General features: G+C 57.5%; 1 protein-coding gene across 1 annotated transcript in view; it reads right to left on the reverse strand.

The window, feature by feature from the left end:
* Nucleotides 1-7: 7 nt before the first annotated feature.
* The window catches only part of LOC140264936 (beta-arrestin-1), a 29,905-nt gene continuing 13,931 nt past the window's right edge, over nt 8-15,981 (reverse strand). Inside the window, exons 2-16 of the mRNA XM_072360842.1 lie at nt 13,798-13,828; nt 13,641-13,701; nt 11,176-11,220; nt 9,660-9,856; nt 8,224-8,283; nt 8,014-8,081; nt 6,234-6,369; nt 5,421-5,505; nt 4,367-4,439; nt 4,146-4,283; nt 3,978-4,061; nt 3,039-3,062; nt 2,680-2,750; nt 2,505-2,556; nt 8-416 (exon numbers count right to left, since the gene is read on the reverse strand). Of these exons, the coding sequence (XP_072216943.1) occupies nt 305-416; nt 2,505-2,556; nt 2,680-2,750; nt 3,039-3,062; nt 3,978-4,061; nt 4,146-4,283; nt 4,367-4,439; nt 5,421-5,505; nt 6,234-6,369; nt 8,014-8,081; nt 8,224-8,283; nt 9,660-9,856; nt 11,176-11,220; nt 13,641-13,701; nt 13,798-13,828 (1,237 nt within the window). The 3' untranslated portion in view covers nt 8-304. The remainder of the gene's footprint in view (nt 417-2,504; nt 2,557-2,679; nt 2,751-3,038; nt 3,063-3,977; nt 4,062-4,145; nt 4,284-4,366; nt 4,440-5,420; nt 5,506-6,233; nt 6,370-8,013; nt 8,082-8,223; nt 8,284-9,659; nt 9,857-11,175; nt 11,221-13,640; nt 13,702-13,797; nt 13,829-15,981) is intronic.

Here is a 15,981-nt window from a genome sequence, read left to right on the forward strand (position 1 = left end):
TGATGGGATGGGGATGGATGGGGCCCTTTCCACGAGCAGGCTGCCTAGAAAAATCCTGGATGGATGGGGAGGGTTGAAGGCTGACGGGGGGGGGGGCTGAGCCTTGGGGTCCCCCCAAAGGGATGAATGGGGACAAGAGGGCGCAGCTGGCGGGCTCTATTGGCTGCTGTGGTGTTGGGGTGATCCGGAGGGTAGAGACCAAAAGGAATCATCATCATCATACATAAAAAAACCTAAAGAGAAGAAGCCTGAACGGCGCGATGGGGAACATGGCGGCTCCGGGCTCCCCGTATCTGTCACTGCTTTATCTGTCATTGAGCTGCGGGGAGTTGGTCCGCTCCTCCTCGTCCTCCTTGTCGTCCTTCATCCCCTTCAGCCGCTGCCGGGCAAAGTCCTCGAAGACGATGTCGTCGTCACTGCGGGGAGGGGAGGAACATACAGAGACACAGAGAGGGGTTGGGGGGGGGGGGATATGGGGGGGGGTTGGGGAGGGAGGGGGGTCCCAAAGGGCTGCGGTCAGCAATGGGGGCAACGCGACAGGAAGGGACATGGGGGGCAGGGAGGAGAGCGGGGCAGGAACCAAAGCAGCAGCAAAGGCGGCCCCATATCTAGTCCATCCCCAAATCCATTCCATCCCAAATCCATTCCATCCCAAATCCATTCCGTCCCCAAATCCATTCCATCCCCAAATCCATTCCGTCCCCAAATCCATTCCGTCCCCAAATCCATTCCGTCCCCAAATCCATTCCATCCCCAAATCCATTCCATCCCCAAATCCATTCCGTCCCCAAATCCATTCCATCCCCAAATCCATTCCATCCCAAATCCATTCCATCCCCAAATCCATTATATCCCCAAATCCATTCCATCCCCAAATCCATTCCATCCCAAATCCATTCCATCCCAAATCCATTCCATCCCAAATCCATTCCATCCCAAATCCATTCCATCCCCAAATCCATTCCGTCCCCAAATCCATTCCATCCCCAAATCCATTCCATCCCCAATTCCATTCCATCCCAAATCCATTCCGTCCCCAAATCCATTCCATCCCCAAATCCATTCCATCCCCAAATCCATTCCATCCCCAAATCCATTCCATCCCAAATCCATTCCATCCCAAATCCATTCCATCCCAAATCCATTCCATCCCCAAATCCATTCCATCCCAAATCCATTCCATCCCCAAATCCATTCCATCCCAAATCCATTCCAGCCCCAAATCCATTCCATCCCAAATCCATTCCATCCCAAATCCATTCCGTCCCCAAATCCATTCCATCCCCAAATCCATTCCATCCCAAATCCATTCCATCCCAAATCCATTCCATCCCAAATCCATTCCGTCCCCAAATCCATTCCATCCCAAATCCATTCCATCCCAAATCCATTCCATCCCCAAATCCATTCCATCCCAAATCCATTCCATCCCCAAATCCATTCCAGCCCTAAATCCATTCTCCTATTGCAGGCCCATATCCTCCCCCAAACCTCCCCCTGCAGCCCCAAAGCCACCCCATAACCTCGTACTGCAGCACTGGGATCTCCCATTCAGGCCCATATCCCCCTGCCCCCTCCATCCTCCCCCCAGGGTCCCCCATTGCAGCCCAGGCACAGAGATGGGGCTGCACCCCAATGGTGCAACACAGACACTATGGGGACACTATGGGGACACTATGGGGACACTATGGGGACACCATGGGGACGCACCAGGACACGGGGATGGGTGCTTCCTTACTGTGCTTCTCCTGTTATGCAAAAGCCATGCAGGGAGCCAGGGGGTGGGGGGGAGAGAACAGAAAGAGGAGCAGCGTGCAATTAGGGTCAGCGTGCAATTAGGGTCAGCGTGCAATTAGGGTCAGCGTGCAACTAGGGTCAGCGTGCAATTAGGGTCAGCGTGCAATTAGGGTCAGTGTGCAATTATTAGGGTCAGCGTGCAATTAGGGTCAGTGTGCAATAAGGGTCAGCATGCAATTAGGGTCAGCGTGCAATTAAGGTCAGCGTGCAATTAGGGTCAGTGTGCAATTAGGGTCAGCGTGTAATAAGGGTCAGCGTGCAATTAGGGTCAGTGTGCAATTAGGGTCAGCGTGCAATTAGGGTCAGCGTGCAATAAGGGTCAGCATGCAATTATTAGGGTCAGCGTGCAATTAGGGTCAGCGTGCAATTAGGGTCAGCGTGCAATTAGGGTCAGCATGCAATTATTAGGGTCAGCGTGCAATTAGGGTCAGCATGCAATTATTAGGGTCAGCGTGCAATTAGGGTCAGCATGCAGGGTGCTCCCCCTGCTTGTGTTAGTGGGTGGGAGCAGCATGCAGCCATGCAGCCATGCAGCCATGCAGCCATGCAGCCATGCAGCCATGCCAAGCTGTGGGATGGAGATGTGCAGCCCCATGAGGAGCCCAAGGAGACTGGGGGGATATAGGGGGGTAAGGGGGGGTATAAAGGGGTAGGGGGGGGGGTATAAGGGGATAGGGGGGATATAGGGGGGTAGGGGGGGCTCTTACTTTGTGTCAAGCTCTATGAGGTTGGTATCTATGGGAGCTTCGTTCTCTGGAACTGAAGAGGGCCGGGTTAGATGGACAGCCCCAGGGCTGCACATTTAGGGGGGGGGGAATAGGGGGCTGCAGGGGGGGGTGGTGGTGCTGTGAGGTCCCCATTGCAGCCATGGTTAACGCTCACCGTCGCGGTGCGCCGGCTCCTCTCGGGGTTTGGGGTGCATCAGGGTGAAGGGCAGCTCCACGGCCACGTCACTGCAAGGACAGCCAGGCTTAGTACAGCCAGGCTTAGTACAGCCAGGCTTAGTACAGCCAGACTTAGTACAGCCAGACTTAGTACAGCCAGACTTAGTACAGCCAGGCTTAGTACAGCCAGGCTTAGTACAGCCAGACTTAGTACAGCCAGGCTTAGTACAGCCAGACTTAGTACAGCCAGGCTTAGTACAGCTCCAGCCCTGCCCCATGGGGTGGGCTCAGTGCTATGGGACCCCCCCCCCCCACTCTGTGGGGCACAGGGTGGCACAGCATGGGGACAGCAGGTACCTGGAGGCCAGATCTCCCAGCAGGCTGCGGAGGGGCAAAGGAGGGGAGAAATGAATTGATCAGTCATTGAGTTCAGCCACATGAGCCCACCTTCCAGCCAGGGGACCGTGCTGACAGACAATGGGAGAGCTGACCCCAACCCCAACCCCAACCCCTAACCAATGACATCCCATCCCAATGCCATCCCCATCCCATCCCAATGCCATCGCCATCCCCATCCCAATGCCATCCCATCCCAATCCCACCCCCATCCCATCCCATCCCATCCCATCCCATCCCATCCCATCCCATCCCAATCCCATCCCATCCCAATGCCATCCCCATCCCATCCCAATGCCATCTCCATCCCAATGCCATCCCCATCCCATCCCATCCCATTCCATCCCATCACATCCCATAATATCCCATCCCATCCATCCCATCCCATCCCATCCATCCCATCCCATCCCAACGCCATCCCCATCCCATCCCATCCCAACGCCATCCCCATCCCATCCCATCCCATCCCATCCATCCCATCCATCCCATAATATCCCATCCCATCCCATAATATCCCATCCCATCCCATCCATCCCATCCCATCCCATAATATCCCATCCCATCCCATAATATCCCATCCCATCCATCCCATCCCATCCCATCCCATCCATCCCATCCATCCCATCCCATAATATCCCATCCCATCCATCCCATCCCATCCCATCCCATCCCATCCCATCCATCCCATCCCATCCATCCCATCCCATAATATCCCATCCCATCCCATCCCATCAATCCCATCCCATCCCAATGCCATCTCCATCCCATCCCAATGTCATCTTCATCCCATCCCATCCCAGTGCTATCCCCATCCCATCCCATCCCATCTCCATCCCCATCCCATCCCATCCCATCCCATCCCAATGCTATCTCCCCCACTGAGAGTTGCCCACCACTCACCCTCCTCGCGACACCACCAGCTTCACCTTCACCTTGTAGGACACGATGATGCCCAGGATCTCCTTGTTGGCTCCATCCCTCAGCCTGCAGGTTGGGACACAGGACAGGGATGAGCCAACAGCCACCACCCGGGGGTGACACAGGGGTGGGACATAGCGGGCGGCTCACAGCGTGCTGGAGGCCAGGTTGGTGTCCTCGTGCTTCAGCTTGCCGTCCAGCGCCAGCCCACGCTTCTCCCGGTTGTTGGCAAGGAACGGGGTCAGCGTGTAGACTTTGCAGAACGTGGAGCTCGGAGCCACCATGTCGCTGGGGACGAGAGGGGCCGTCAGCCCGTGGGGAGCACGCAAACACCCCGTGGGGTGGAGGGGAACACAAGGCTGGGCACTCACTCGGCGTCCTCCACAGCCACGGGACACTTGTACTGCGCCGTGTTGAAGAGGCAGATGTCGGCGTATTGGCGCACTGGGGGGGAGATGGAGAGAAGGGGGGGTCAGAGAGGGGACCCCAATGGGGCAGGGAATGGCTGGGGGAGGGGGGACTCCAATGGGGCAGGGAATGGATGAGGGGTCAGAGAGGGGACCCCAATGGGGCAGGAATGGCTGGGGGAGGAGGGGGGACCCCAATGGGGCAGGGAATGGCTGGGGGGGCAGAGAGGGGACCCCAATGGGGCAGGGAATGGCTGGGGGAGGAGGGGGGACCCCAATGGGGCAGGGAATGGCTGGGTGACAGGGGGACCACAATGGGGCAGGGAATGGCTGGAGGGTCAGGGGGGACCCCAATGGGGCAGGGAATGGCTGAGGGGTCAGAGAGAGGACCCCAATGGGGCAGGGAATGGCTGGGGGGGCAGGGAACAGCTGAGGGGGCAGGGGGGACCCCAAAGGGGCAGGGAATGGCTGGGGGAGGAGGGGGGACCCCAATGGGGCAGGGAATGGCTGGGGGGACAGAGAGGGGACCCCAATGGGGCAGGAATGGCTGGGGGGGCAGGGGGGACCCCAATGGGGCAGGGAATTGCTGGGGGGACAGGGGGGACCCCGATGGGGCAGGGAATGGATGAGGGGTCAGAGAGGGAACCCCAATGGGGCAGGGAACAGCTGAGGGGGCAGGGGGGACCCCAATGGGGCAGGGAATGGCTGAGGGGTCAGAGAGGGGACCCCAATGGGGCAGGAATGGCTGGGGGGGCAGAGAGGGGACTCCAATGGGGCAGGGAACGGCTGAGGGGGCAGAGAGGGGACCCCAATGGAGCAGGGAATTGCTGAAGGAGCAGAGGGGGGACCCCAATGGGGCAGGGAATGGCTGAGGAGTCAGAGAGGGGACCCCAATGGGGCAGGAATGGCTGGGGGAGGAGGGGGGACCCCAATGGGGCAGGGAACGGCTGAGGGGGCAGAGAGGGGACCCCAATGGAGCAGGGAATGGCTGGGGGAGGGGGGAGGTCCCCATCCTCACCTGAGATTTTGATCTTCTTCACCGTCTTGTTGGTGTTGTTGGTGACGTGGACGTTGACGCTGATGGGTTCCCCGTGGTAGTAGATCTGTGGGCAGAAGGAGCCGCAGGGTTGGAGGGGACCCCAGGAGGTGATCCAGCCCACCCACCCCCAAAGCAGCTTCCTTCAAGAAGGCTGCAAGACCCCCTGCGCTCAACCGCTGGTCAACCATTGGCCAAGCAGGACACCAGCAGCCCTCTTGGCCAACAGGACACACTGCTGCCTCATGGTCAACTGTTGGCCAACCATTGGCCAAGCAGGACACCAATGGCCCTCTTGGCCAACAGGGCACACTGTTGCCTCATGGCCAACTTCTGGTCAACCACTGACCAACCAGGACACCAATATGGCCCTCTTGGCCAGCAGGGCACACTGCTGCCTCATGGCCACCCTATTGGCCAACCATTGACCAACCAGGACACTACAATGGCCCTCTTGGCCAACAGGGCACACTGCTGCCTCATGGCCACCCTATTGGCCAACCATTGACCAACCAAGACACCATTGGCCCTCTTGGCCAAAAGGGCACACTGTTGTCTCATGGTCAACTGTTGGCCAACCATTGACCAACCAGGACACCACAATGGCCCTCTTGGCCAACAGGGCACACTGTTGCCTCATGGTCAACTGCTGGCCAACCAAGACACCATTGGCCCTCTTGGCCAACAGGACACACTGCTGCCTCATGGCCACCCTACTGGCCAACCAGTGACCACCAGGACCTGGGGGTCCTTCTGTGCAGAGCTGTTTTCCAGCAGCTCAGCCCCCATCCCCACCTCCTTGTCCAGGGATGCTTCCAGGTGCAGCGGTTTGTCGGACATGAGGAACTGCCTGGTGGTCTCTGCCATGGGTTGGGGGCCGGGGCGCTCCGGGGCGTACTGCACTTTACGGATGACCAAGCGAACAGAGTTCCTGTGGGGACAACGAGGGGATTGCCTGCTGCTCTGCCCCACAGCTCTGCCCCACAGCTCTGCCCCACAGCTCTGCCCACAGCTCTGCCCTCCTTCTCGATGTGTTTCGAGTCAAATCCTTCTCTTCTCTTTGGCCCAACTTGGTGAGTCCCCATGGAAGGGCTGGTCCTGCCCCATCCCAGAAGACATTTCCATCCCCATCTCACTCTAAAGAACTTCTGAACCCATCCCAACCCAAGTTGATCTCCATCCCAACCCTACCCTAAAGGACATCGCTAACCCTGTCCCCTATGGGAGGAGTTCTCCATCTCAGTCCCATCCTGGAGGACATCTCCATCCCGACTCCATCCTAAAAGGACACCTCCATCCCTCCCCACCCCATAGGATGCCTCCATCCCGCTCCCACCCTAAAGAACATCTCCACCTCTTCCCACCCTGATGAACATTTGCTTCCCTATCCCATCCTGAAGGACTTCTCCGTCCCAATCCCACCCTAGAGAACATCATTATCCCTTCCCATCCCATAGGACACCTCCATTCCATTCCCATCCTAAGAGACATTTCCATTCCTGTTCCACCCTAAAGGACATCAACAACCACCCAGGAGGACGCCTCCATCCCAGCCCCACTCCCAAGGATATCTCCAACCCTGCCCCATTTGGGAGGACATTCCCATTCCATTCCAAACCTGGAGGGCATCTCCATCCCCATCCCACCCCAAAGGATGTCTCCATCCCAACCCTACCCTACAGCACATCACCAACATCCCCATCCCATCCCAACCCTACAGCACATCACCATCCCTGCCCTAACCCTAAGGACGCCTCCATCCCATCCCAACCCTACAGCACATCACCAACCCTGCCCTAACCCTAAGGACATCTCCATCCCATCCCAACCCTACAGCACATCTCCATCCCTATCCCACCCCAAAGGACACCTCCATTCCAACCCTACAGCACATCACCAACCCTGCCCTAACCCTAAGGACATCTCCATCCCATCCCAACCCTACAGCACATCTCCATCCCTGTCCCACCCCAAAGGACACCTCCATCCCAACCCTACCCTACAGCACATCTCCATCCCTGCCCTAACCCTAAGGACGCCTCCATCCCAACCCTACAGCACATCTCCATCCCTGTCCCACCTCAAAGGACATCTCCATCCCAACCCTACAGCAAATCTCCATCCCCATCCCACCCCAAAGGACACCTCCATCCCATCCCAACCCTACAGCACATCTCCATCCCCATCCCACCCCAAAGGACATCTCCATCCCAACCCTACAGCACATCTCCATCCCCATCCCACCCCAAAGGACACCTCCATCCCAACCCAACCCTACAGCACATCTCCATCCCTGTCCCACCCCAAAGGACACCTCCATCCCAACCCTACAGCACATCTCCATCCCCATCCCACCCCAAAGGACACCTCCATCCCAACCCAACCCTACAGCACATCTCCATCCCTGTCCCACCCCAAAGGACACCTCCATCCCAACCCTACAGCACATCACCATCCCCGTTCCATCTTGGAGAACATCTCTGTTCTAATCCGACCCCAAAGGACACCTCCATCCCTTCCCCACCCCAAGACACTCCTCCCCCCTCTCCCCATCCCAGCCCAGATCTCCCTTTACCTCTTATGGATCTTCTCCTCCAGGTTCTCCGCGCAGAAAGCTTTGACCTCATAGTCCACACCGCAGGCCTGGACAGTGGGGGGAGAGTGTGGAAGAGGGGGCAGATCAACCCCTCTGCACCCCAAAACCCACAACGGGCCCCATTGGGCCCCATTACATCCCAGGGAGGGACGGAGCAGGGTGAGATGAGGACGCAGCGCGGCTCCTTACCTTCCCTGTGTCCTCGGGGCCGGGTTGCAGCGTGACGGAGCAGGGCAGGTTGGGGGGGATCTGCAGCACAAAATGGGGTCAGACCCCAACCCCAAATCCCTCCCCAGGGGAGGTGGCAGCCCCCTGAGATGGGGACCCATCACATGCTGTATGTTCCTATTAGGCCCTGGGGCTGAGAGGGGGCTGGGGGGGGGGTCATGCACTGCACTAATGCAGCTTTTGGGGGGTATTTAGGGGTATTTAGGGGGTTTTTGGGGGTATTTAGGGGTTTTTGGGGGGTATTTAGGGGTTTTTGGGGGTATGTAGGGGGTTTTTGGGGGGTATTTAGGGGTTTTTGGGGGGTATTTAGGGGTTCTGGGGGCTTTAATCCAGCGGATTAAAACCCAAACCCAAAAGATGGGGTGGATCCATCCCATAAAGCCCTGTGCCCCAAGTGATAGGGCAGATCCCATAAAGCCCTGTGCCCCAAGAGATAGATAGGGCAGATCCCATAAAGCCCTGTGCCCCAAGAGATAGATAGGGCAGATCCCATAAAGCCCTGTGTCCCCCCGCAGTCCCAAGGGTGATGCTGCAACCCCAGGCCCCAAAAAGGACGGAGCCAAGGGGGATGCTGAACCTCAATGTGGTGCTGAAACCAAAGGGATGCTGAACCCCATAGTGATATGTATGGAACCCTATAGTGATGCTGAACCCAAAGCGATGCTGAACCCAAAGCGATGATGAACTCAAAGCGATGCTGAACCCAAAGTGATGCTGAACCCAAAGCGATGCTGAACCCAAAGTGATGCTGAACCCAAAGCGATGCTGAACCCAAAGCGATGATGAACCCAAAGCGATGCTGAACCCAAAGCGATGATGAACCCAAAGCAAGGCTGAACCCAAAGCGATGCTGAACCCAAAGCAAGGCTGAACCCAAAGCAATGCTGAACCCAAAGCAAGGCTGAACCCAAAGTGATGCTGAACCCAAAGCAAGGCTGAACCCAAAGCGATGCTGAACCCAAAGCAATGCTGAACCCAAAGCAAGGCTGAACCCAAAGCGATGCTGAACCCAAAGCAAGGCTGAACCCAAAGCGATGCTGAACCCAAAGCAATGCTGAACCCAAAGCAAGGCTGAACCCAAAGTGATGCTGAACCCAAAGCAAGGCTGAACCCAAAGCAATGCTGAACCCAAAGCAATGCTGAACACAAAGCAAGGCTGAACCCAAAGCGATGCTGAACCCAAAGCGATGCTGAACCCAAATTGATGCTGAACCCAAAACGATGCTGAACCCAAAGCGATGCCGAACCCAAAGCGATGCTGAACCCAAAGCGATGCTGAACCCATAGCAAGGCTGAACCCAAAGCAATGCTGAACCCAAAGTGATGCTGAACCCAAAGCGATGCTGAACCCAAAGCGATGCTGAACCCAAAGCGATGCTGCCCCCCCATCTCCCCACCTCGAAGGTGAAGGGGTACGCGTGCTCCCCCAGCTTCTTGATGAGTCGCTCCTGCAGGCGGGTCAGGGGCTTCCTGTCCTCAGGTACGGGGGGAAAGGCCTGAGCGTTGGCCACAAAAAGGTCCTTGCGGAACGTCAGGCCCAGCACGTCCAGGTCCTCGCGGCCGTAGCGGAAGGCGCAGGTCAGGGTGACAAAGACTGCAGGGACACGAAGGTCATGGTGACAATATGGTATGGGACAACATGGTGTGGGCATAACAGGGCATGGGGATATCATGGTATGGGGACAACATGGTATGGGGACAACATGGTATGGGGACAACATGGCGCGGGGACAACATGGCGCGGGGACAACATGGCGCGGGGACATCATGGTGTGGGGACATCATGGTGTGGGGACAACATGGCGTGGGGACAACATGGCGTGGGGACAACATGGCGTGGGGACATCATGGCGTGGGGACAACATGGCGTGGGGACAACATGGCGTTGGGACAACATGGTATGGGGACAACATGGCGTGGGGACAACATGGCGTGGGGACAACATGGCGTGGGGACAACAGGACGTGGGGACAACAGGACGTGGGGACAACATGGCGTGGGGACAACAGGACGTGGGGACAACATGGCGTGGGGACAACATGGCGTGGGGACAACATGGCGTGGGGACAACATGGTATGGGGACAACATGGTATGGGGACAATATGGCGTGGGGACAACATGGCGTGGGGACAACATGGCGTGGGGACAACAGGACGTGGTGACAACATGGCAGGGGGACAACACGGCGTGGGGACAACACGGCGTGGGGACAACACGGCATGGGGACAACAGGGCATGGGGACAACATGGCGTGGGGACAACAGGACGTGGGGACAACATGGCGTGGGGACAACATGGCGTGGGGACAACATGGCGTGGGGACAACATGACGTGGGGACAACATGGCGTGGGGACAACATGGCGTGGGGACAACATGGCGTGGGGACAACATGGCGTGGGGACAACATGGCGTGGGGACAACAGGGCGTGGGGACAACATGGCAGGGGGACAACATGGTGTGGGGACAACATGGTGTGGGGACAACATGGCATGGGGACAACATGGCGTGGGGACAACATGGCGTGGGGACAACATGGCGTGGGGACAACAGGGCGTGGGGACAACATGACGTGGGGACAACAGGGCGTGGGGACAACAGGGCGTGGGGACAACATGGCAGGGGGACAACATGGTGTGGGGACAACATGGTGTGGGGACAACAGGGCATGGGGACAACATGGTATGGGGACAACATGGCGTGGGGACAACATGGTATGGGGACAACAGGGCATGGGGACAACATGGTATGGGGACAACATGGCGTGGGGACAACATGGCAGGGGGACAACATGGCGTGGGGACAACATGGTATGGGGACAACATGGCGTGGGGACAACAGGACGTGGGGACAACATGGCAGGGGGACAACACGGTATGGGGACAGTGTGACACAGGGACATGGGGCCGTTACCTTTCCTCTCCTTCAGGTACTCAGGATCCACCAGCACCACGCCGTCTGTAAGGGAAGAGCAGAGCCAGCTCGGGTTGGGGACGTGGCACTGGGGTTGGGGACACAATATGGGGTTGGGGACACAGTATGGGGTTGGGGATATAATACGGGGTTGGGGACACAATATGGGGTTGGGGATATAATATGGGGTTGGGGATATAATATGGGGTTGGGGACATGGCACCAAGGTTGGGGACACAACACAGGGTTGGGGACAAGTCATAGGGTTGGGGACGTGGCACTGGGGCTTGGGACACAGTATGGGGTTGGGGACATGGCACAGGGGTTGGGGACACAATATAGGGTTGGGGATGTGGCACAGGAGCTGGGGACATGGGACAGGGGTTGGGGACAGGCCACTGGGGTTGGGGACATGACATGAGGACCAGAGACATGTCACCAGGGTTGAGGACATGCCACCGGGCTTGGGGACATGGCACCGAGGCTGGAGACACAGCACAGGGTTGGGGACACGGGACAGGGGTTGGAGATAGGCCACTGGGGTTGGGGACGTGACATGAGGGTTGGGGACACAGTACAGGGGATGGGGACATGGTATAGGGTTGGGGACACAGCATTGGGGTTGGGGACAGGACACGAAGATTGGGGACACAGCACTGGGGTTGGGGACAGGACATGAGGATTGGGGACATGGTATAGGTTTGGGGACACAGCATTGGGGTTGGGGACAGGACATAAGGATTGGGGACACAGCACTGGGGTTGGGGACAGGACATGAAGGTTGGGGACACAGCATTAGGGTTGGGGACACATCACTGGGATTGGGAACATGGTATAGGGTTGGGGACACAGCATTGGGGTTGGGGACATGGTATAGGGTTGGGGACAGGACATGAAGACTGGGAACACAGCACTGGGGTTGGGGACATGGCATAGGGTTGGGTACAGGACATGAGGATTGGGGACACAGTATTGGGGATGGGGACATGGTATAGGGTTGGGGACAGGACATGAAGACTGGGGACAGAGCATTGGGGTTGGGGACAGGACATGAAGGTTGGGGACATAACATTGGGGTTAGGGTCACAGTATTGGGGTTGGGGACAGGACATGAGGATTGGGGACACAGTATTGGGGTTGGGGACATGGCAGTGGGGTTGGGGACAGAAGATGAGGTTTGGGGACATGGTATAGGGTTGGGGACATGGCCCTGGGTTTGGGGACAGGACATGAGGATTGGGGACACAGCATTGGGGTTGGGGACACAGCATTGGGGTTGGGGACATGGCACTGGGGTTGGGGATAGGACATGAGGATTGGGGACACAATGTTGGGGTTGGGGACATGGTATAGGGTTGGGGACACAGTATAGGGGATGGGGACATGGTATAGGGTTGGGGACAGGACATGAAGACTGGGGACACAGCATTGGGGTTGGGGACACACACTGGGGTTGGGGACATGGTATAAGGTTGGGGACACAGCATTGGGGTTGGGGACATGGTATAGGGTTGGGGACACGGCATTGGGGTTGGGGACATGGTATAGGGTTGGGGACACGGCATTGGGGTTGGGGACAGGACATGAGGATTGGGGACGCAGCATTAGGGTTGGGGACATGGCAGTGGGGTTGGGGACAGAACATGAGGTTTGGGGACATAGCACAGGGGATGGGGACAGGACATGAAGGTTGGGGACACAGCACTGGGGTTGGGGACAGGACATGAGGATTGGGCACACAGCATTGGGGTTGGGGACACAGCACAGGGGCTGGGGACATGGTATAGGGTTGGGGACACAGCATTGGGGTTGGGGACAGGACATGAGGATTGGGGACATGGTGTAGGGTTGGGGACATGGCACTGGGGTTGGGGACAGAACATGAGGTTTGGGGACATGGTATAGGGTTGGGGACACAGCATTGGGGTTAGGGACAGGACATGAGGATTGGGGACATGGTATAGGGTTGGGGACACAGCACAGGGGTTGGGGACATGGTATAGGGTTGGGGACAGGACATGAGGATTGGGGACACAGCATTGGGGTTGGGGACATGGCGTGAGGGTTGGGGACACAGTATTGGGGTTGGGGACATAGCACTGGGGTTGGGGACAGGACATGAGGATTGGGGACACAGTATTGGGGTTGGGGACACAGTATTGGGGTTGGGGACAGGACATGAAGACTGGGGACAGAGCATTGGGGTTGGGGACACATCACTGGGATTGGGAACGTGGTATAGGGTTGGGGACACAGCATTGGGGTTGGGGACAGGACATGAGGATTGGAGACACAGCATTGGGGACACAGCATTGGGGTTGGGGACACAGTATTGGGGTTGGGGACATGTTATAGGGCTGTGGACACACACTGGGGTTGTGGACAGGTCAGACCCCGAGCCCCTTTTCCTCTCCCCCCCCCCCCACCCGATACTCGTCCCTTCGCTGCCCCCCGGCCACACTCACCCACGGGATCCACCACGTCGATGTGGTCCACGAAGTCCCTCTTGCCCAGGTAGACGGTGAGCTGTGGGGCGGCACGGGGTCACGGGGTCACGGGGTCACAGGGTCACGGGGTCACCCTTCTGTCACCCCCCCCCCCCCGTCCCTCCCCTCTGCTCACCTTCCCGTTGGGACTCGCCTTCTTGAACACTCTGCAAGGAAAAGCAAAAGGGGACAAAAGGGGACAAAAGGTTAATGGGGGGAGGGGGCAGCACTGTGCAAGGAGCTGTGCATGGAGCTGTGCATGGTGCTGTGCAAGGTGCTGTGCATGGTGCTGTGCAAGGAGCTGTGCAAGGAGCTGTGCAAGGAGCTGTGCATGGTGCTGTGCATGGTGCTGTGCATGGAGCTGTGCAAGGAGCTGTGCAAGGTGCTGTGCAAGGAGCTGTGCAAGGAGCTGTGCAAGGAGCTGTGCAAGGTGTTGTGCAAGGTGCTGTGCAAGGAGCTGTGCAAGGTGCTGTGCAAGGTGCTGTGCAAGGAGCTGTGCAAGGTGTTGTGCAAGGTGCTGTGCAAGGAGCTGTGCAAGGTGCTGTGCAAGGAGCTGTGCAAGGTGTTGTGCAAGGTGCTGTGCAAGGAGCTGTGCATGGTGCTGTGCATGGTGCTGTGCAAGGTGCTGTGCATGGTGCTGTGCAAGGAGCTGTGCATGGTGCTGAGCAAAGAGCTGTGCAAGGTGCTGTGCAAGGTGCTGTGCAAGGAGCTGTGCAAGGTGTTGTGCAAGGAGCTGTGCAAGGTGTTGTGCAAGGTGCTGTGCAAGGAGCTGTGCATGGTGCTGTGCAAGGTGCTGTGCATGGTGCTGTGCAAGGAGCTGTGCATGGTGCTGTGCAAGGAGCTGTGCAAGGTGTTGTGCAAGGTGCTGTGCAAGGAGCTGTGCATGGTGCTGTGCAAGGTGCTGTGCATGGTGCTGTGCAAGGAGCTGTGCATGGTGCTGTGCAAGGAGCTGTGCAAAGGCCCTGCTGTGCAATGAGCTGGTGCTGTGCAATGGCCTGACTGTGCAAGGTGCTGTGCAAGGAGCTGTGCAAAGGCCTGGCTGTGCAAGAAGGTGTGCAAGGTGCTGTGCAAATGCCCTGCTGTGCAAGGAGCTGCTGCTGTGCAAGGCGCCATGCAAAGGTTTGGCTGTGCAAAGATCTGTGCAAGGAGCTGAGCAAGGTGTTATGTAACATGCAAAGGCCCTGCCGTGCAAGGTGCTGGTGCTGTGCAAGGTGCCATGCAAAGGCCTGGCTGTGCAAGGAGCTGGCGCTGTGCAAAGGCCCTGTTATGCAAGATGTTGTGCAAGGTGCCAGGGTTGTGCAAGGTGCTCTGCAAAGCGCTGGGCGCTGAGCACGGTGTCATGCAAGCTCCTGTGCAACATGCAAGATGCAACACAAAGGCCTGGCCGTGCAAGGTGCTGTGCAAAGTGCAAGCTTGTACGCACAGGCCCTGCTGTGCAAGATGCTGAGCGAGGTGTCAGCGTCTTGTGCAAGGTGTTCTGCAAAGTGCAAACTGACGTGCAAAGGCTTGCAGCTGTGCAAGGAGCTGTGCATGGTGCTGTACAAGGAGCTGTGCAAAGAGCTGTGCAAGGAGCTGTGCAAGGAGCTGTGCAAGGAGCTGTGCAAGGTGCTGTGCAAGGTGCTGTGCAAGGAGCTGTGCAAGGAGCTGTGCAAGGAGCTGTGCAAAGAGCTGTGCAAGGAGCTGTGCAAGGAGCTGTGCAAGGAGCTGTGCAAGGTGCTGTGCAAGGAGCTGTGCAAAGAGCTGTGCAAGGAGCTGTGCAAGGAGCTGTGCAAGGAGCTGTGCAAGGTGCTGTGCATGGTGCTGTGCATGGAGCTGTGCAAGGAGCTGTGCAAGGAGCTGTGCAAAGAGCTGTGCAAAGAGCTGTGCAAGGAGCTGTGCAAGGAGCTGTGCAAGGAGCTGTGCAAGGTGCTGTGCATGGTGCTGTGCAAGGAGCTGTGCAAGGAGCTGTGCAAAGAGCTGTGCAAAGAGCTGTGCAAGAAGCTGTGCAAGGTGCTGTGCAAGGTGCTGTGCAAGGAGCTATAACCCAATGTCCCTCTATGTCCCTATAGCCCAGTGTCCCTGAGTCCCCATGTCCCCATATCTCTAAGTGCCAATGTCCCCATATCCCAGCATCCCCATGTCCCTATAATGTCCCTATATCCCTATGTACCCATATTCCCATGTCCCTATAATCCCATAGCCCATATCCCCATATCCCTATATCCCCATGTCCCTAAATCCCAATGTCCCTATATCTCTATGTACCCATGTCCCCATATCCCTATATCCCAATGTCCCTATATCCCCAATGCCCCCATATTCCTATGTACCCATGTTCCCA

The sequence above is a fragment of the Excalfactoria chinensis genome, unplaced genomic scaffold (genome assembly GCF_039878825.1).
Source record: "Excalfactoria chinensis isolate bCotChi1 unplaced genomic scaffold, bCotChi1.hap2 Scaffold_351, whole genome shotgun sequence".
NCBI classification, from domain to species: domain Eukaryota; kingdom Metazoa; phylum Chordata; class Aves; order Galliformes; family Phasianidae; genus Excalfactoria; species Excalfactoria chinensis.